The sequence below is a fragment of the Equus przewalskii genome, chromosome 6 (genome assembly GCF_037783145.1).
Source record: "Equus przewalskii isolate Varuska chromosome 6, EquPr2, whole genome shotgun sequence".
Classification (NCBI taxonomy): Eukaryota; Metazoa; Chordata; class Mammalia; order Perissodactyla; family Equidae; genus Equus; species Equus przewalskii.
The window spans coordinates 50,126,424-50,145,715 of NC_091836.1; the positions used below are offsets into that span (position 1 = coordinate 50,126,424).

The 19,292-nt window shown below is 56.2% G+C and overlaps 1 protein-coding gene across 3 annotated transcripts in view; it reads left to right on the top strand.

Moving 5' to 3' along the window:
* COL5A3 (collagen type V alpha 3 chain) overlaps positions 1–17,121 on the top strand; it is a 36,788-nt gene extending 19,667 nt beyond the window's left edge. For 2 of the 3 annotated variants that reach the window (XM_070623704.1, XM_070623705.1), the window contains exons 32-67: positions 619–672; positions 1,599–1,643; positions 1,871–1,924; positions 2,036–2,080; positions 2,475–2,528; positions 2,627–2,680; positions 2,773–2,826; positions 2,955–3,062; positions 3,236–3,325; positions 3,572–3,625; positions 4,461–4,568; positions 4,658–4,765; positions 4,848–4,901; positions 5,374–5,427; positions 5,824–5,931; positions 6,007–6,060; positions 6,252–6,305; positions 6,415–6,468; positions 6,604–6,657; positions 7,473–7,580; positions 8,087–8,140; positions 8,330–8,383; positions 8,672–8,725; positions 8,872–8,925; positions 9,115–9,222; positions 9,374–9,427; positions 9,913–9,966; positions 10,158–10,265; positions 10,541–10,594; positions 10,671–10,706; positions 11,114–11,167; positions 11,730–11,937; positions 12,047–12,159; positions 14,042–14,110; positions 15,827–16,066; positions 16,156–17,121. In XM_070623704.1, coding sequence (XP_070479805.1) covers positions 619–672; positions 1,599–1,643; positions 1,871–1,924; positions 2,036–2,080; positions 2,475–2,528; positions 2,627–2,680; positions 2,773–2,826; positions 2,955–3,062; positions 3,236–3,325; positions 3,572–3,625; positions 4,461–4,568; positions 4,658–4,765; positions 4,848–4,901; positions 5,374–5,427; positions 5,824–5,931; positions 6,007–6,060; positions 6,252–6,305; positions 6,415–6,468; positions 6,604–6,657; positions 7,473–7,580; positions 8,087–8,140; positions 8,330–8,383; positions 8,672–8,725; positions 8,872–8,925; positions 9,115–9,222; positions 9,374–9,427; positions 9,913–9,966; positions 10,158–10,265; positions 10,541–10,594; positions 10,671–10,706; positions 11,114–11,167; positions 11,730–11,937; positions 12,047–12,159; positions 14,042–14,110; positions 15,827–16,066; positions 16,156–16,302 — 2,829 coding nt within the window. In that variant the 3' untranslated portion in view covers positions 16,303–17,121. The remainder of the gene's footprint in view (positions 1–618; positions 673–1,598; positions 1,644–1,870; positions 1,925–2,035; positions 2,081–2,474; positions 2,529–2,626; positions 2,681–2,772; positions 2,827–2,954; positions 3,063–3,235; positions 3,326–3,571; positions 3,626–4,460; positions 4,569–4,657; positions 4,766–4,847; positions 4,902–5,373; positions 5,428–5,823; positions 5,932–6,006; positions 6,061–6,251; positions 6,306–6,414; positions 6,469–6,603; positions 6,658–7,472; positions 7,581–8,086; positions 8,141–8,329; positions 8,384–8,671; positions 8,726–8,871; positions 8,926–9,114; positions 9,223–9,373; positions 9,428–9,912; positions 9,967–10,157; positions 10,266–10,540; positions 10,595–10,670; positions 10,707–11,113; positions 11,168–11,729; positions 11,938–12,046; positions 12,160–14,041; positions 14,111–15,826; positions 16,067–16,155) is intronic. The other variant, XR_011541057.1, reaches the window with a different exon arrangement.
* Positions 17,122–19,292: the final 2,171 nt, after the last annotated feature.

Below are 19,292 nucleotides of genomic sequence, written 5' to 3' on the forward strand. Positions count from 1 at the left end.
TCCAGGAAGGGCAGGACAGCATGGACTGGAGTCAGTTAGTTAACAAATACTGAGTGAGCACCCACCATGTGCCAGGCAGTGGGGAATAAGTGCTATGTCTTACCGGGGAGTACAGACATTGAATAAGTAAGCAAGTGAACAAAGTCATTTCCACACAATATTATTTGTATTGAAAACAAAATAAGATAATGTGGTAGACGGAGGGTGACTTGGCAGATGTGGTCATCAGGATGGTGGAAGAAGGCCTCTCTAAGGAGTGACATCTGAATGAGATCTAAATGATGAGGAGTAGCTGGCTCTGTGGGGACCTGCTAGAAGAACATTTTAGGCAAAGGAAGAGCCAGTCCAAAGGCCCTGAGGCAGGAATGTACTGCTGTCCTCAAAGAGCATTGAGAAGAGCAATGTGGTTGGAGTGGAGTGAGCAGATGGGGAGAGACAGGGGACAGGAGGGCAGAGGGCTGCCCTGGAGGAGGCTGGGGCTGGGGGAACCAAAGAAGCTTCTGGACTCAGTGGCCTGGAAAGGCCCGTAGGGATGGGGTGGCTGAATGGGATGAGGGGCCAACTTTGCCCACCACCCACTTCTCACCCCATCTCTTCTCTCTGATTCTCTCCACTCAGGGATCTATCGGCTTTCCTGGGCCCCTGGGACCATTAGGAGAGAAAGGGAAGCGGGTGAGTCGTGATCTAGGGGTCAGGGGAGAGGGGACGGCTTGCGTGAGTGGAACAGTGTGTGTGCTGTGCGTGACGGGGGGTGGGCCCCTGGGTGGCTGTGTCTGTGCCTGGAAGCACTTGTGTGCACACGTATCCCCATGTGCAATGCAGGGCACATGCAAGTGACCCCACGTGGCATACGGTGCAGGTGTCTGTGCTCATGTGTATGGTGGGCATTCGTGTGCTTCTCGCTACAGATCAGATGGGGTCTGCGGGCTGCAGCCTGTGGGCCTGCGACTGGGTGAACGAGGGCATGAGCCTGAGTGTACATTGTGTGACTGTGGGCATACGTGTGCAAGGGTCATGTACACGTGTGTGAAAGGATATGGATATACACACATAGGTGTGTACTTCTGTGCACACTGAGTGTGTATGCACACATGCATTGTCTTGTTATGTGTGCACTGCAGCTGTGTAAATGGACACTGTGTAAACACACGAGTCTATGTATACTGATGTGTTTATCAGGACCATGTCCTCTCATGAATCCGTGTGTGTATGTGTTTACATTGGGTGCACGTGTATACAAGGGACATATTACATGAGGAGTTCAGCGTGTCAACTGAGGCTGTGGATCGCCCAAAACATGCCATGATGGCACATGTCATGTGTGCATGCCATGCAGCTGTGATAAATAGGCATCTGTGTGGGGGAACATGCTTGTAGGTGTGGAGCATATAGGTGCAATCATACATGTCATTGGGTGTCTGATCTTTGCACGGTTGTGTGTGTCTAAGTTATATTTATACGTGTGTGTGAATGAAAGGCTTGTGCATAAATGTGTGGCAGACATCCTTCTACATCTGTGACTGCATGCATTTGTGTGTCTGTGTCCTGTCTTTTCACCATAACTCTTCTGCTTTCCCCTCACCCGATTTACCTCCCAGGGGAAAGCGGGACAGCCAGGCCTGGAAGGAGAGCGGGGGCCACCAGTAAGAAAATGGGGAGCTCTCCCCACCCCACTGGCCCTTAGGGGGCAGAGCTGGAAGAAGAGTTTGTGGAGAGGTTGTGAGGGGGCAGGAAAGACGGTTTGGATTATGTTGGTGTCCCTGGTGGGGCGAGAGGGGGTCACAGAGGGAGGGCAGGGACCAAAGGATTCAGTCTTATCTCTCAGGCTCCCCCATCCTCTCACTTCTAATCTTTGCTTCTTTCTATTCAGGGGTCCAGAGGAGAGAGGGGACAACCGGGTGCCACGGGGCAGCCAGGCCCCAAGGTATGGGGTGGGCGTGATCAGGCCCCCAGGCAGACCCTCTAAGCCCAGGCTCACCAAGTCCTCCTCAGCTGAGTTTGTTCTGCAGCCTGAGTCTCATTCATTCTGTCCTAGGGTGACGTGGGCCAGGACGGGGCCCCTGGGATCCCTGGAGAAAAGGTGTGTGCGTATGTTTGTGTGTGTGATTCTGGGTGGGAGGCAAGCCCCGCAGGCAGGCAGACATTATGACACAGAATGTGGAAAGAGCGCAGCCTCTGAATGTCAGAGAGCCATGAGTTCAAGTCCTAACTTTGCCACTCATCTGCTGTGTCACCTTGGGCAAGTCACTTAACCTCCCTGTGCGTCAATGTACCGCTCTACAAGATGGGGATAACCACAGTCCCTACCCCAAGGGCTGCAGTGGTGAATGAAACGCCTTACTGTGTGCAGAGGGCTCAGTCTCATGCCCGGCATGCAGAAAGGGCTCACTATGTGTTAGTTCTTGTTGTCATGACATGGGGCTCGGGGTGGCCAGGCAGGAAGGATGAGGTGATGACTTCTGGTTCCATTTCAGGGCCTCCTGGGTCTGCAAGGTCCTCCTGGGTTCCCTGGGCCGAAGGGTCCCCCTGTGAGTGAGCTCACTCTGATTGGGGGGCGGGTGGGAGGGGGACCCGGGGAGTGAGGAGGCCCATTATTTGTGTAACTCTCTCTCAACTCATCCTGCAGGGCCCCCAGGGGAAAGACGGGAGACCTGGGCACCCTGGACAGAGAGGAGAATTGGTGAGCGACCCCTTGACCTCTGACCCCTGACCCCATTCGGCTCTCTGCTTCTTCCCCCTACATGACACCCCCTTTTTAATTTTTCTCCCCAGGGCTTCCAAGGTCAGACAGGCCCACCTGGACCAGCTGGTGTCGTGGGTCCTCAGGTCAGAGTGGACCCCACAAGTTTCCCCAGTTTTGCACCAGTTATGGGGTACTTAAAGAGGGGAAGCGGATCTCAGAATGACCCCACCCTCGGTTTCCTCTGTTCAAGATGAGCCTTCTTCCTCTCCAGGGAAAGACGGGAGATGCGGGGCCTCTGGGCGAGAGGGGGCCCCCGGGCCCCCCTGGACCTCCCGGCGAACAAGGTCTTCCGGGCCTGGAGGGCAGAGAGGGGGCCAAGGTGAGACCCTTCCCCGGGGGAGATCTCGGTTAGTGGCCCCAAAGGTCCCTCAACAGCCCGCCGCCCCCTCAAGGCTCAGAATCAGCCCCGTGGGGGAGGGGGCCCAGACTTACAGACTGGGGGGGACACACCCCTTCTCTGGACCCTGACCTGCCTCCTCTGCACTCCCACAGGGGGACCTGGGGCCACCAGGACCCCTCGGGAAGGAAGGGACACCGGGGCTCAGGGGCTTTCCTGGACCCCAAGGAGCCCGCGGGGACCCAGTGAGTATCTTTGGGGCCCCTCCTGCATGTGCCTGGCTGGGCTGTGAAGTGGAGAAGGAAAGGAGGGGCTCAGTAGTGGTGACATCCTGGATGGGAGGAACTGTGAAAGTAAAGGGACCCCGGGAGACAGACCCCTAAACCTCAGTGCTCAGGAAGGGGGTGGGAACTGTGAGCACCCCAGATTGAGGATAGGACCTGGGGGCACCCTTGAGGGGGCTTTTGACTGTGGCTCGTCTCCTCCCTCAGGGACCTACTGGCTTGAAGGGTGACAAAGGCCCCCCGGGCCCTGTTGGGGCCAACGTAAGTGTAACCCCTTCTGCTGGGTGGGGGGCAGGGTGGGGGGGCCTTGGGGCCCCTGGGGAGCTGGGCAGTGTCGTGATTAAGTCCACTATTTGGGGAGTCAGACAGGCCTGGGGCACATCCAGCTCTGCCACGCACTGGCCGGGCCGTCCTGTCGCTCCTAGACCCTCAGTTTCATCGTCTGTGACATGGCCCCATCACAGAGATTGTCATAAATCTCAGTGAGATGACCCGTCTGACACATAACTTACCTGCACGCCAGACGTCAACATATGAAAACCTCCTTTCTCCTGGAGCTTGTGTTCTGGTCCAGGAGACAAGATCAGCCCGGATGAATGCCGCAAAGCAAAATAGCACAGAGAGTGGGGAGTTTGGGGAAGAGCAGCTGAAATTGACTGGTCAGGGAGGGCCTCCTGAGAAGGTGACGTTTGAGCTGAGACCTGAGGTGGTGAGGGAGGAGCTCTGTGGATGTCTGGGGAAGAGCACTGTAGGCAGCAGGAACAGCCAGTGCAAAGGCCCTGAGGCTGGACCATGTGTGGTGTGATGGAGAAACAACAAGGAGGGCTGTATGGCTGGAGGGGAGTGAGCAAGGGGGAGAGAGGGCCGTGTGGGCTGCCAGGAGGACTTCTCCTTTCCTCTGAAGGAGATGGGAGCCATGGAGGGCTGTGGGCAGAGGAGGGCCATGCCCTGACTTGGCATGTGTGTGGCCACTGTGGGGAATAGATTGGATATGTGCTAGGAACCACCTAACTCCATGCCTGGCGGCTTGAAAAGTCTCCACAAATGAGAACTACTGCTATTTCTATTTTCCCTGACCCCTCACCCCTGTTTTCAGGGCTCGCCTGGGGAACGCGGCCCTGTGGGCCCAGCAGGAGGCATTGGGCTTCCTGGCCAAAGCGGAGGCCAGGGCCCTGTTGGCCCCGCAGGCGAGAAGGGGTCCCCGGTAAGTGCCTGCCCACCCCACTCCTCAGGCATCCTTGGGACCCACTCCTGCTCTGCCCCCTGATGTCCCCCTGCCACTTCTCCCCTCAGGGCGAACGTGGCCCCCCTGGCCCCACCGGCAAAGATGGGATCCCAGGGCCCCTGGGGCTTCGGGGGCCTCCTGGAGCTGCCGGTCCTTCTGGCGAGGAAGGGGACAAGGTGAGACAGAGCTCATGGAGGGGGGTGTGGGGGAGGATGAGGTGGGGGAGGCCAGGTCTTCCGCATCCTGTTTCCTCTGCAGGGAGAAGTGGGCGCCCCAGGTCACAAAGGAAGCAAGGGCGATAAGGGGGATGCGGTGAGTGGGGGACCCAGGGAGGGGGTGGCCCTTGGGGAGGGGAGGGGGATGTGGAGGATGGGTGGGGGAGGCCGCAGAGCTGGCTGCCTTCCTGAGCCCCATCTTGACACCAGCGAGCAACAGAAGCCACTCAAGCTACCTGGAATGAAGGGGCCAACCGCAGACAGAGTCGCTGCGGCCCCAGGAGACGGGGGAGGGCGCCAAGGCATCCGGTCCCAGTTTCCCTCCAGGACGTCATCTGCAGCGTCCAGCTTCAGTGGGCCAGCGTCGTCCTGGGTGCTGGTGGGACTTCCGGGGGACCACTTAGGATGGACGCTGTGTCTGACCCATCAGCTGGTGGCTAGTAGGACAGGGTGGGGGGGATGCAGCTGTCACCTCCTGGTGGGGTGAGTGCGCAGGGGGGCAGTGATTATCTTCAGTGCCCCCCAATCATGAACTTGAGGAGTTTTTTTGACTCTGTTCCCTCCCCCAGGGCCCTCCTGGACCGACAGGTATACGGGGCCCTCCGGGACACCCGGGCGCCCCGGTGAGTGCTTCTGGCTTTGTGACCGTCCCCTGGAGCCCTGATGGGAAGGGCCAGTGTCCTCCACTGGAACTCAAGCCCAAATTCAACCCCAGCCCTGACCTCCCCCTGCGTGCCGACACCCAACACGAGCTCACCCTGGAATCCGACTCAGTCCCAACCTGAACCCCAACCTGAACCCCATCACAGCCCCCATCTCAGTCCCAGATCAATCCTTATCTTCCAGTCCCACATTGGCCGGACCCTGACCCAGTCCTACCCTCGACCCCAACCCGGACCCTCCCGCAACTTAATCCCAGCCCTAACCCCAACCCTGAACCTCGATCCTGACTTTGGCCCTGAGCCAACCTTTAACCCTTGAGCCCGACCCTAACTGTGCCCACCCCGTCCGTCTCCCAGGGAGCAGATGGGGCTCAGGGCCGGCGGGGACCCCCGGGGCTCTTTGGGCAGAAAGGAGATGATGGAGTGAGAGGTTTCGTGGGACTGATCGGCCCCCCTGGTCTGCAGGTGGGTGTCTGAGTTTGGGGGTTCGGTCTCTGGTTCCCCCGCCCTGTGCCCCAATCTTGCTTCTTTGTTCCACAGGGGCTGCCGGGCCCTCCTGGAGAAAAAGGGGAGGTCGGAGACGTAGGGTCCATGGTATGGACAACGGGGAGGGGGGTAGGGGCAGGATGGAGGTGGGCGTTAGATGGATGGGGGGGTCACAGGGCACATTGTTGCTTTAAGGATCATCCAGGTCACCAGCATCACAGGTGGTGTATGTGGTTACTGGCGCCTTGGCGGGGGGGGGGGCCATGGGGTCACTGGATGCTATTCTGACCATCCCTCAGGGTCCCCATGGAGCTCCAGGCCCTCGGGGTCCCCATGGCCCCAGCGGAGTGGAGGTGAGGACTCTGGGGGGGCCCAGGACGCCTCGGAGGTGGGACACCCGTTTCCCAAGAGGAGGCTGTTGGGGTCCCAGGGTCCCACCTCCATCCCTTGCTGTCTTCCCAGGGTCCTCCAGGCCTGCCTGGGGGAGTTGGGCAGCCGGGCACTGTGGGCGAGAAGGTGAGAAAGAGGGCGGCAGGGGCTGCACAGGGTGGGCGAGGCACAACCAGTCCTGCTTGGGCGTGGCTGTCCTGGGGAGCCCCTCCCTGTCTTTCAGGAGGGGACGCCTCCCTACTCTGACTTTGCCTCCTGCAGGGTGAGCCAGGGGAGGCTGGAGACCCAGGACCCCCAGGGACCCCCGGCATCCCCGTGAGTGATTGTATCCTGTGGCCCTCCACCCATCTCAGGGAACCCCTGACTCCTGGACATCTCGGGCCACCTTTACCTCTCGACAGTCTTAGGGCAGTCCTAGTCCCATTGATCCAGGGTATCCCTGATTGTCTCCATGACAGAGCCCTGGAAGGTCTCATATAGGGCTGCTACGAACAGCTCCCGAGGTTGTACACTGCACAACTGTGCAGGGCTGAGGGGACAGGCTGTGGCTCAGATCTAAACCTCGAGCCCTGGCTTGAAGATGAGCTGCCCCAGAGGGGCCCCTTTTCTTTATTATTTCTTTATTTATTTATTTTTATTGAGTTAATGATAGGTTACAATCTTGTGAAATTTCAGTTGTACATTAATGTTTGTCAGTCGTGTTGTAGGTGCACCACTTCACCCTTTGTGGCCACTCCCCACCCCACCTTTCCCCTGGTAGCCACTAATCTGTTCTCTTTGTCCACATTTTTAAATTCCTCATATGATGGAGTCATACAGAGATTATCCTTCTCTAACTGGCTTATTTCACTTAACATAATTCAAGAGGGGCCCCTTTTCTAATTCACTCCAGGGTGGCACATGGACTAGACCAAACTTGCCCATGACCTCTGGGCAACTGGACCATCCTGACGGCTAACTCCTGTAGGTCTTAGATCCCTCTGACCTCTGAACTTTGGGCAATCTAGGCTGCTCTGATCCCTGACCCTGGGAAAGTCCCAGACCACCCAGATTCCTAAATCCAGGTCTGCTAACCCTTGGCTCCTGGAAAGTCCAGGCTACTCTGACCTCTGACCTCTGTTTCTGCAAAGGGGCCCAAAGGAGAAGTGGGTGAAAAGGGGGACTCAGGCCCATCTGGGGCTGCTGGACCCCCAGGCAAGAAGGGCCCCCCCGGAGAGGATGGAGCCAAAGGGAACGTGGTGAGTCCTGGGGGAGGTTGAGGCAGAGGTGGGGGAGGGGCATATGTATCTCCTCAAACCTGTCCCACAACTTCTAGCCAGGTGTCTCCTGCCCCAATGCGCTGATTCTACGAGCAACCCAGAACATGGCTGAATGAATGAATGAAGGAATGAATGAATGATTGACTGAATGAATGAACACAGAAATACAGCGGTTACATGTCATGGGATGGGGGCAACTGGTTTCCACGCTGAATCATTCCAGCCATGCTGGGAAGGCCGAGGTTGAGACTGATGCTGGTCAGGGTCAGAGTTGACGTGGGATTTGGGGTCAGGCGGGGACTGAGACCCTCCCGCCATAGCGGTGGGCCTCGGGGCGGGCTGGGTTGGGGGGCAGGGAGGAGCTTCAGAGTCTGTGGGACCTTGATTTTGCTGGGTCCAGAGCTGAGAGGCTGAAATGAGATGATGCTGGAACATTCCTAGCTCCCTGATTTAGACATGTGCTTATCCACCCTTCTGCGTTCTAGGGCCCCACAGGGCTCCCTGGAGATCTGGGACCCCCCGGAGACCCTGGAGTTTCGGTGGGTGTGAGCCCTTCTTCCCCTACCCCCAAGCCTGGCATGTTCCCTAATTCTGTCCCCATCTCCCTACCCCCCCCAGACCTGGGCAAGGTCAGTGGAGCAACCAACCTTCACTCCCCACGCAGCCTCACCCCCCAATTCTCACGTGCCCCCATGATGCCTCCTGACTCTGTCTCCCCGACCCCACAGGGTCTAGATGGCTCCCCAGGGGAGAAGGGAGACCCTGGTGATGTCGGGGGACCGGTGAGTGGGGGAAGCGGTGATCTGGTGCTGGGAGAGGTTGGGGCTGGTGAGTGGGTGAACTGGGGGGCTGAAGGGGTGGGTCACTGAGACACCCCGGGCTCCTGTGGATGCTCTGCCTCGCCTCTCTGGGGCGTCACTGTGAACACGCGCATCTTGAGGGAGGAGGCGGAGACGGCTGGGGCTCGGGGATGTTCGGGGAGGGCTGTCTTTGGATCAGAGGCATCCTGAAAGGCGGGCTGCTAACCAAAGTCAGCTAATGCCATCCCGGTGCTGTCGTGATCTGCACAGGGTCCGCCTGGCGCTTCCGGGGAACCTGGCCCCCCTGGGCCCCCTGGTAAGAGGGTGAGTGATGACCTGCCTCCTGTGAGCCCTGGCTTCAGCCTGGTCCCACGCTCCCCACGGGCCCCCACTCCCCACTATGGGCTCCCACTCCCCCCATGGGTCCCCACTCACCCGCAGAGGCCCCCTCACACTGTTTCCCTCCTCAGGGTCCTTCGGGCCGCATGGGTCGAGAAGGCAGAGAAGGAGAGAAAGGTGCCAAGGTGAGTCTCCCCACCCAGGGAGGGTCCCTGCCCTGACCCCTTGCCAACAGTTGGGCCACCAGAATGGGGAGGGGGCCTGTGACCACCACAGGCACCCCAGTTCCCTCCCCTTCATGATGGCTCCTGGTTGGGGTCACAAGCAGGTGCCCCCTGACTCTCTCTGCCCCTCCTTTGCCCTGTCCTTTACAGGGGGAGCCGGGTCCTGATGGGCCCCCAGGGAGGACTGGCCCAGCGGGGGCTCGAGGGCCCCCTGGGCGTGTGGGGCCCGAGGGTCTTCCAGGGATCCCCGGCCCTGTGGTGAGTGGGGTGGGGATAGAGCTGGGGTGGGGGTGCTCCCACCCTGTCATTGCTCATCACCATCCGGACGAGCTGGCCCTGGCGGGGGGGCGGGGGCGCCCACACTGGGTTCTGGCAGAGTGCAGCCCCTCCGTGTTCTGCTTCGTCTTAGGGTGAGCCAGGCCTCCTGGGACCTCCCGGACAGATAGGCCCCCCCGGCCCCCTGGTAAGAGACTCTTTCGTCCCTGACGGCCTGGCACTGACAACCACCCTGGGCTCCAGCGACTATCTAGTGACCATGGGTGCTGAGGGTGCAGGCTGCCTCCTCGTGACTGTGCATCCGACACTCCACCCTGACCGTCCACACTAACCATCTCTTCGGACCACTCATCCTGATGGTCTACACGGGCCACCCACACTGACCTCCATCTTGATTGTCTACACTGACCACCCACACTGACCCTCCATCCTAGTGGTCTACATTGATCCACTCTGATCTTGACCACTGACCATTCATAGTGGCTGTCCTCCAACCAGCCCTTCCTGCATCTCTCGTCATCCCTTCCCTTTATTGACCACCCCCGTGGCCACATCCTTGGTCATTCCCATTTGCAGTCTGGGTAATTTCCCATCTGACCATCCCCCCATCACTACATGGACCTTGAGATTTCAGGGTTGAGACCCACCGACTGACCCTCGCTCTCCTTCCAGGGGCCCTCTGGCCTCCCAGGGCTGAAGGGAGACGCTGGCCTCAAGGGGGAAAAGGTAGGGGCACCTCCTTCCATGACCCCCCTCCCCAATCCACCTCCCCCTCCTCCCCACTTACCTCCCTCCCTGGCCAGAGGGCTGGGAGCCTGGGGTCCCCTCTGCTCCCAAACTCGCTACCCCAAGGCTCTAGGAGACAAGTCTCTCAGCAGCCGCTCTTCTTCCCCAACACGTGCCTCTGTGTCCCCCAGGGCCACATTGGATTAATCGGCCTCATTGGCCCCCCTGGCGAGGCTGGTGAGAAGGGGGATCGGGGGCTGCCAGGCGTGCAGGGCCCCCCTGGCTCCAAGGGAGAAGCTGTGAGTGTGTGTCCTGCCCTGAGTGGGAAGAATGTGTTTCATGGAGAGGGTGGGTGGGGAGCCAGAAAATGGGACTCATCTGAAGACGTGTGTGTGGGGCTTTGGGGAGCCAGGGTCTGGGGAAAATGGGGGGCTCTAGCTGGGGACTTGCAGGCTTGAGGCTGTGTGTCTGGGGTTTGGGGTCTTGTTTCGAGGGGACTAGAGGCTTGTCTGGGGGATGTGTCTGGACCATAGGATGAACTCCAGCCATGATGACCCTGATGTCCTTTCTCCAGGGTCCCCCTGGTCCCATGGGCTCTCTGGGCCACCCTGGGCCTCCAGGTGTGGCGGTGAGTATGAGGGGTGTGTGGGGTGGGGTCACCTTGGGGGGCCAGGCCAGGAATCCAGCTCTCCCTGTCTCTACAGGGTCCTCTGGGACAGAAGGGCTCAAAGGGGTCCCCGGTGAGTACCTGCTCTTCCCCAGGCTCCCACATCCCAGCTCCCCACCCCCCTCCACTTCACCAGAACCCTCAATGCCTTCGCATTCATTTGTCTATTTATTCATTCGATCATGCATTCAACAAATATTTGTTCAACACCCACCGTGTATTTCACCAAATCTAAGATGCCATCAATTGTAAGAGGCACCGTTATTTTGTAAACTGCTATAAAAGAAAATAATTCTGCCAAGTAAACTATGACTTGCCAAAGATGTTGAGATGCTGATTTCAGAGATGTTGAAGTATGGAAACAAAGTATGAGCTTTATGCTTGTTGCTGAAAATTGTGTGCGTGTGTGTGTGTGTGTGTGTGTGTTGGCGGAAAGGGGTCCATAGACAGTGTTCACCCCCAAGTGACTTCTCCCTACAGGGATCCCTTGGTCCCCGTGGAGACACTGGACCCCCAGGCCCCCCCGGCCCCCCGGTGAGTTCCCAGGGACTGTGTTGGCGTGTTCCCCCTGGGTCCCCCAGTGCCCAGAACTGGGAGGGGCACACAGCAGTCTTCAGGGGATGTAGGTGGGGAGGGAGGTGCCTCGAAAGTTGTGTGTGTGGGGGGGTTTGGGGGACCTCCATGGGGGCTCTGACCAGGTCTTGTCTCCGCTCTGTCCCCACCCCATCTCTCTCTCCCTGTCTCTCTCTCCATCTCTTGCATCTCTCTGGGCCTTTCTCTGTCTCTGTTTATCTTAATTACTGTTCCACTGCTTTTTTTCTCTCTCTCCCTCTGCTTTCTTTGCCTGACCTTGCGGTTTTGTCTCTTTTATAATCCTACCACTTTGGCCTCTCCCCTTCTCTGAGACTTCATGTCTCTCTCCTTCCTGTGTGTCTCTGTCCCTGCCTGTATCTCTCCCTCCCCTTTCTCGTCTCCCCTGACTCCTGTGTCTCTCCGTCTCCCATGTCTCTCTCTCTCATCTCTGCCTGTCTCTCTTGCTATCTCTTCCTCCCCCATCTCCACTCCCCTCCGCTCCTCCCTCCGCACCTCTGCTCAGGGGCCCTCTGCTGATCTGCACGGGCTGCGCCGTCGCCGGCGCTCGCTCTCGGGCCTGGGGGCCCCGGAAGGCGGCCTGGAGGAGGTGCTGGCCTCGCTCACGTCCCTGAGCTTGGAGCTGGAGCAGCTGCGGCGGCCCCCGGGCACAGCCGAGCGCCCGGGGCTCGTGTGCAGCGAGCTGCGCCGCAACCACCCGCACCTGCCTGATGGTGAGGTCCGGGCCCTTGGCGGGGGTGGGGTGGGGGGGTGGGGGGGCTGGGGGGGGGCGGGGAGGCGTCGGGTCCCGGCCCGCTCACCGCCCCCCTGGCTCTGCGGCAGGGGAATACTGGATCGACCCCAACCAGGGCTGTGCCCGGGACGCGCTCAGGGTTTTCTGCAACTTCACGGCGGGAGGGGAGACCTGTCTTTCCCCGGACAAGAAGTTTGAGATGGTGAGTCCCGAGCGGGGTCTGCGGGAGAGGCAGGGGCTCTGCAAAGCGGCTCCTTGGTACCGCGCCTCCCCGCCCCCCCGCCCCACGTCAGGCTTTGGGACCTGATCTTTCCTTCCACCAGCACTTATTGAGCACCTACTGTATGCCAAGTCCTGTGAAATGCTGGGGCTACAGCAAAGAATCAAAACCAAAAAAAGATCTCTCTGTTTTTATGGAGCTCACCTCCTAAGGGGCAAGACAGACAAGAAAATCTGGGAAAGAAATCCACAATGGTGGCGAAGCTGTATATAGTGCTGTGTGTGCCAGGCCTGTTCTGAGCACTCAGCTGCATTAACTTACTGAGTCCCAACCACCCGATGTGGGCAGTTCTGTCGTCATCCCTCAGATAGGGAAACTGAGGCACAGAGCAGTGACGAGATTACCCAAGGCAGTCTGACTCCAGAGTCCCAGCCCTTCACCACCCTGCCCTCTCACAGGCCCCAGGGACTCACTGCCCTCCAGGCTGAGTGCTGGGAGGGGAGACCATCTGGTCCCCAGAAATCCCAGGGTTCTCCATCAGGGAGCCGAACAGCCTCCCACACCACATGCCAGGCTTAGCAGTGAAGGGTAGAGGGGAGCATCGCTGGTTCAGGACTCTGTCTGTCTGGGTTGGAATCAGGATCTGTCACCTCAGCCTTTTTTTTTTTTTAGTTTAGAAGAAATGCCCCAGAACGGAGAACCAAGTTCTTCTTCTTCTTCTTCTTCTTTTTTTTTTTTTGGTGAGGAAGATTGGCCCTGAGCTAACATTTGTTGCCAATCTTCCTTTTTTTTCCCTCCCCAAAGCCCCAGTACATAGTTGCATACTCTAGTTGTAGGTCATTCTAGTTCTTCTACGTGGGACCCTGCCACAGCATGGCTTGATGAGCAGTGTGTAGGTCCGCACCTGGGATCTGAACCCGTGAACGCAGGGTCCCCCAAAGCAGACCACGTGAACTTAACCGCTATGCCACCAGGCGGCCCTATTTGTTATAATTTTTGGTCGGAGCCCTGGCTTAGTGGAAGCTCAGGCCCCGCAGTGGACAGAAGTTTAGACAAGTTCAGATCCCTGACTTATGGGGTCTCCAGGGCAGGACTTGCTTCCTAAACAGTTGCCGACACCGAAGGCCTGTTCTTCTCTCACCGGCCCCGCTTCCTCTCGCCCAGAGAGTGGCGGCAGAGGGGAATGAGAATGTTCTAGATCTGGGTTCCCCAGACGCACACCCTGAGATGAGAACTGAGGGCAAGTTGTTTATTTAGGGTGTGATCCCATGAGGCTCCAGGAGGGGAGGGGAAGTGAGAGGAGCCGGGGAGGCAGCCAGGATGGGGTGTGATAGTAAAATGTCACCATGGGGGGAGGGGGTGGCCTGGTGGTGCAGTGGTTAAGTTTGCACGCTCTGCTTTGGCAGCCTGGGGTTCACAGGTCCAGATCCCAGGTGCGGACCTACACACCACTCATCAGCCACGCTGTGGTGGCACCCCACATGCAAAATAGAGGAAGATGGGCACACATGTTAGCTCAGGGCCAATCTTCCTCACCAAAAACCTCAAACCATAAAAAAAAGACACAACAAAAAAATCACCATGGGGCGCCTGAGGCTGAGTTCCATCCAGGGACTTTTGGGTGACCGTGGAGCAGGTGCCTGAGTTGTCCCGCTGGGAGCAGAGGGAGCCGGGGTGTTTATCCACCAGCTCTTGTCAGTCATTGGCTGAGGCTGCCTCCCACAGCCAGGTCCACTCTGCTGGCAGAGGACAGCCCGAGAGTCCCAGATATTTAACATCCTTCAGTGTGTGGGGAGGGAAACGCAGAAAGGACACAGTGGGTGCCTGGGGCGTCTGCCACACTGACCCCCACTTCCTCTCCCAGGTGAAACTGGCCTCCTGGTCCAAGGAGAAGCCGGGGAACTGGTACAGCACGTTCCGTCGAGGGAAGAAGGTGAGCTGCCAGAGGCCGGGTGGGCGATGGCATGCCAATTGGTGGGACCCACGCGTGGGGAGTGGGAGGAGGGGCTCTGAGGGGTGAGAGGAACAGGACAGACTTGCCTCTGCCTTTGTGGGGTTCGCAGGCTGGGGCAAGAGGGCGGCCGGGGCAGCATCGGCTGTGCGGGGGGGAAGCCCAGGGCGGGGTGGAAATCCAGAGGCAGTGCTGGAAGGACCTGCAGGCTTCCTGGTAGAAGTCACAGTTCAGCCAGGCCTAAAGAATGAGTCGGGTTAGCAAGTTAGGGAGGACAAGGAAAAGTGTTCCAGGCAGAAGGAATAGCATATGCAAAGGCCCAGAGTCAAAAGAGGGTCTGGTGAATCTAAAGAAGAAAAAGGCTACTTGTTCTGCTCTAGAGAGTGTCCGGGGGAATGTGGTAGAAGAGGCTGGGGAAGTGGGTGAGGGCTAGGGCCACCTCCCCAGAAAGACCTGTGGGCAATAGGGAGCCATGGAATGTGTTTAAGTGAGGAAAGGATCAAATCTTTGTGTTAGAAAATTGCCTCTGGGGCTGGCGTGGCAGGGTGGACCAGAGGCTGGGAGACCCAGGAGGAGACAGATGTATTGGTCCGGGAAAGCGAGGAGGGGGTCTGGGCTGGAGCTGATGGAGTGGAGGGCATGGCTTGGAACAACATCTAAGAGGTCAAGTCAATAGGACCTGGTGATGGGTTAGATGGAGGGGCGGTAGATGAGGGTGCCGCCCACGTTCCTGGCTTGGGGGCTGGTGTCTGGTGAGATGCTGAGATATGTAAATGAGAGGAAGAGCAGGTGTGAGGGGTGGGGGGATATTGGGTTCGGGTTTGGGTTAATTTATATAACATACACGTATAAGCTAAGGACTGAGAACATAGAAGCCAATGAAACACAGTTCCCGACTTCACACAGCCGGTATTCGACTGGGCGAGGGAGACGATAAGCAAGGAAACAAAGCTATAATACAGTGTGAGGGGGTGTCTGTGGGTTCCCCCAAAACAGACCCTGAGACGGAGACTCAATTGTAGTTTATCTGGGAGGTGATTCCAGAATTCAATCGGGGAACATGGAAATGATACAGAGAAGAGAAGGAAGCCAAAAAAGGATGCCTTACCAAGACAGTCATCTCATATATTTTATTTAACCCAATAAATCCTAAATATTGCTGTATCAATGTAAAGATTGCTGAGGCATTTAAAATTTTTTCATATGAGTTCTTCAGAGTCTGGTGCATATTCTATTTTTACGGCACGTCGTAATTTGGGTCCTAAATTTCATGGGAAATACTTGATCCATATTTTCATAAAACCTGCCACTGAAGAAGTGGATTCATATACTCAAGTTGTTTCAGACCTAAGTTTTCTGATAACTGGACTGAGGCTCAGTTATTAGTTATGAATTAAATAAAAGTAAAAAACATTTAAATTAAATAATTACCTAAAAATTTAAAGTGAGACAATTAAATAAAGTAGGAAAAAAAGTTTCTCAGCTTTATCGGCCACATTTCAAGTGCTCAGGAGCCAGTCACACGTGCCTAGGGGCTCACAGAACCAGGGATGGCAGGATGGCTGGGGGGCTGCCCCAAGGATGGGGTCCTGGCGGATGTGGCGGGTCTGTGGATGGATAGGATGCTGGGAGGTGGGTTCCTCAGAGAAGGGAGAGGTGAGCCAGGTGCCCTCTCTTTCTGCTTTATCCCACCCCCAGTTCTCCTATGTGGACGCCGATGGGTCCCCGGTAAGCGTAGTACAGCTGACCTTCTTGAAACTGCTGAGCGCCACCGCCCGCCAGAGCTTCACCTACTTCTGCCAGAACTCGGCCGCCTGGCTGGACGAAGCCGCAGGCGACTACGGCCGCTCCCTCCGCTTCCTCGGAGCCAACGGGGAGGAGCTGTCCTTCAACCAGACGGCAGCAGCCACCATCACCGTCCCCTATGATGGCTGCCGGGTAAGGGGGGTGACGGGGCTGGCCAGAGCGAGGAGGGGAGGCCTCGGCTGCCCTCCCCTAACTCCCCATCCGTGTCTTCCCGTGGTCAGCTCCGCAAGGGACAGACGAGGACCCTCTTGGAGTTCACCTCTTCCCGTGTGGGGTTTCTGCCCCTGTGGGACGTGGCGGCCACCGACTTTGGCCAGACGAACCAGAAGTTTGGGTTTGAGCTGGGCCCCGTCTGCTTTAGCAGCTGAGAACGTTGCGGGTGGGAGGGACAATGAGGGAGCCCCAGAGGGGGCGCATTTGGTGCTGAGGCTTTGAAGCCACCATATTTATCATCTCCTGTGACTGTGAAGCCAGAGGAGAGTCTACTCATCGCGGCCAAGCAATATGCCTTCTCCATTCCAGGGGGCCGGGGGCTGGACTCTCCTGGCCCATGGGTCCAGCCTCCCCCCGCCGCACCCCAGCTGGCACAACTGTAGTCTGGCTTTTTCTCCGCTCCACGCCCGCCCAGCCCTCAACTCCTGACCCCTGGTTCTCCATGCAATGAACTCCTAACTCAGAGCTGAATGCCCCCCATGCCTGCCTCCCCCTCCTCAGTCAGTGCCCTCAACGCCTTTTGGTGCTCCCCTTCCCAATAGTTAAGCACTGGACGCCTCCTGATCCCAGACTGGGACGCCTTCACTCATTCCTGTTTTCAGGTGGGTTCACAGAGAAGGAACTGAAGTCAGACTACAGAGGGAAGTGGGACTTCCCTGGACTGAGCTGTGTGCTCTTTCGGCTGCCTCAGCCCAGCTCTGAATACTGCGCCCCCAAATCTCCCCCAACACACCTTGCCATGCCAGGTGGTTCGAGGACCAAGACGGTGGGGGTGAATCAGGATCCTAATGGTGCTGCCCTATTTATACCTGGCTCTGTATTAAAAGGAGAGTCCCCTCTATTGTGTATTTAATCCGCTTCCTCCTTAGGGAAGGCTGGGGTATGATGAGAGAGATTCTAGCATGATCCCCACCCCTCCGGGGCCGTAGGGCATAATTGGCATCTCAAGGGTGAGAATAAACCGGTGAACTGTGTCTGCGTGTCTGTCTTTCATCTGGTGCTGGCTGTCTCTCTCTTAGGGCCTAGCTCTTGTCCCACCTGAGGTAGCCGCCACCACCTGTCTTAATTAATCGTGTCTTTTGGTGGAAGTGGCTGTGTGAGTGGCGAACCCAATTATAATAGGACTCACTGGAGGTGATGGGTCTGTTTATCAACTCAGGCCCCCAGAGGAAAAGTTGAAAATACCCAGATCTCTAAGAGAGCGAATCTTAAACGTTCTTACCACAAAAAAGAAATGGTAATGATGTGACGTGATGCAGGTGTTAGCTGGCACTATGGTGGTCATCGTTTTGCAATATATAAGTGTATCAAATCATCATGTTGTGGACCTTAAACTTACACAATGTTATGTGTCAATTACACCTCAATAAAGCTGGAAAAAAATGGTGAACCTATTAGGAAGACATCAAGCTTAAAAAGAAAACAGCCAGATCTCCATGTTGACCTTGATCCGTCCTGGAATACTGGCTGAGCTGAGGGATGTATCAAGAGATGGGTTAATGATGGGATCCGTCGATGTGGAGGTTGTGTGATGAGCAGACTGAGTTAAGGGTTTGGAATGAGACGTTGGGTTGAATTGAATTAAGGTTGATTTGAGAAGTAGAATGAACTGGGCGAGGTAGGAGTTGCTATGAATGGAGATTGGCAGTTTGTTAAGTAAGGACACGATCAGTTAAGATGAGAGCTGGGTTTGGACTGACTTGAATTGGGGGTGAGATGTTGGGTTGAGGGTTTTTAAAAACAGATTTATTGAGATAGAACTCACATAGCGTATAATTCACCCACTTAAAGCCTATAATTAAATGGTTTTTAGTATGTTCACAGACTTGTGCAACCATCACCACAATCAATTTTAAAACATTTTCATCACCTCAAAAAGACATCTCATATCCATTAAGAGTCATTCTCCATTTCCCCCAGACCTCTCCGCGGTAGGCAACTACTAATCTTTCTGTCTCTATGGATTTGCCTATTCTGGACATTTCATATAAATAGAGTCATACAATAGGTGGCCCTTTGTGTCTGGCTTCTTTCATTTAGCATAATGGTTTCAAGGATCACGTTGTGGCATGAGTCAGTACTTCCTTCCTTTCTACTGTTGAATTACACCCATTGTATGGATATACCACATTTTGTTTATCCATTCATCAGTTGATGGACATTACTGAGTTGAGGTAGGAGCGATGGAGAGCTGGTGTGAGTAGAGTTGGGTCAGGTGGGACTGGATGGGTAGAGGCAACAGGGTGGGGTGAATTGCTTCCCCCAAACCCAGGGCTGACTCCACTACTTCTGCCACCTGAATACTTGCCCTGGATTCCTTCATTCATTCAATAAACATTAGTAAGATTCCTAACTCTGTGAAGGATGTCAGTCCCCAGAGGTCAGTTGGTGAGTTCATTCATTCATTCACTTACTCATTTGTTTAGTTGAGTTAAGTGTTTATTCAGTGCCAGGCACTGTTCCAGATACGAAGGACAGAGAAAAGATGTGAATCTCACTCCTAAGGGAAACAAATAATACAAATACAAATCAACAGCCACATAATGTGATTTCAGGTAGGTGCTATTGTTGTGAAGGAAAACCAGCAAGTTACTTGGATAGAGAGCGATGGCGTGGGGAGTTATTTGAAATAGGGTGGTCAGGAGAGGCTTCACCGAGGAGGTGACATTTGAGCAGAGACCTGAAGGATGAGAGGGAAGAGCCATGTGGACTCTTGAGGGAATATCCCACCCACAGTGAAGAACCCAGAAATGCTCAAATACCAATGAGGGCGTTTGAGGGTGTTTCTCTTGGTCTTGTTGCTTTTGCTGATGTCTTCATCCTGTGCTCTCTTTTATCAATCGGAATGTAGACCTGGGGCGGGTCTCCTTTTAGTTCCTCTCCCAAACACGTTTAACTCAAGAATGCATACAGTAACACCAGTGCTATGTGTTATTTTCCTCTTCCTGGGCACTCATAATTGACAATGCATTTCCCAGATTCCCTTGCAGTTAGGTTGGGCCATGCGACTGGGTCTTGGCCAATGGCGCATGTGTAGCCATGAAACCTCCTTCATAGTCCTCTGTGCTCTTCCTCCCCATTCCATAGTGACCTTGGAGATCTCGGGTGTAAGATGAAGGCATCTTGTATGGAACTAGAAAGGGTC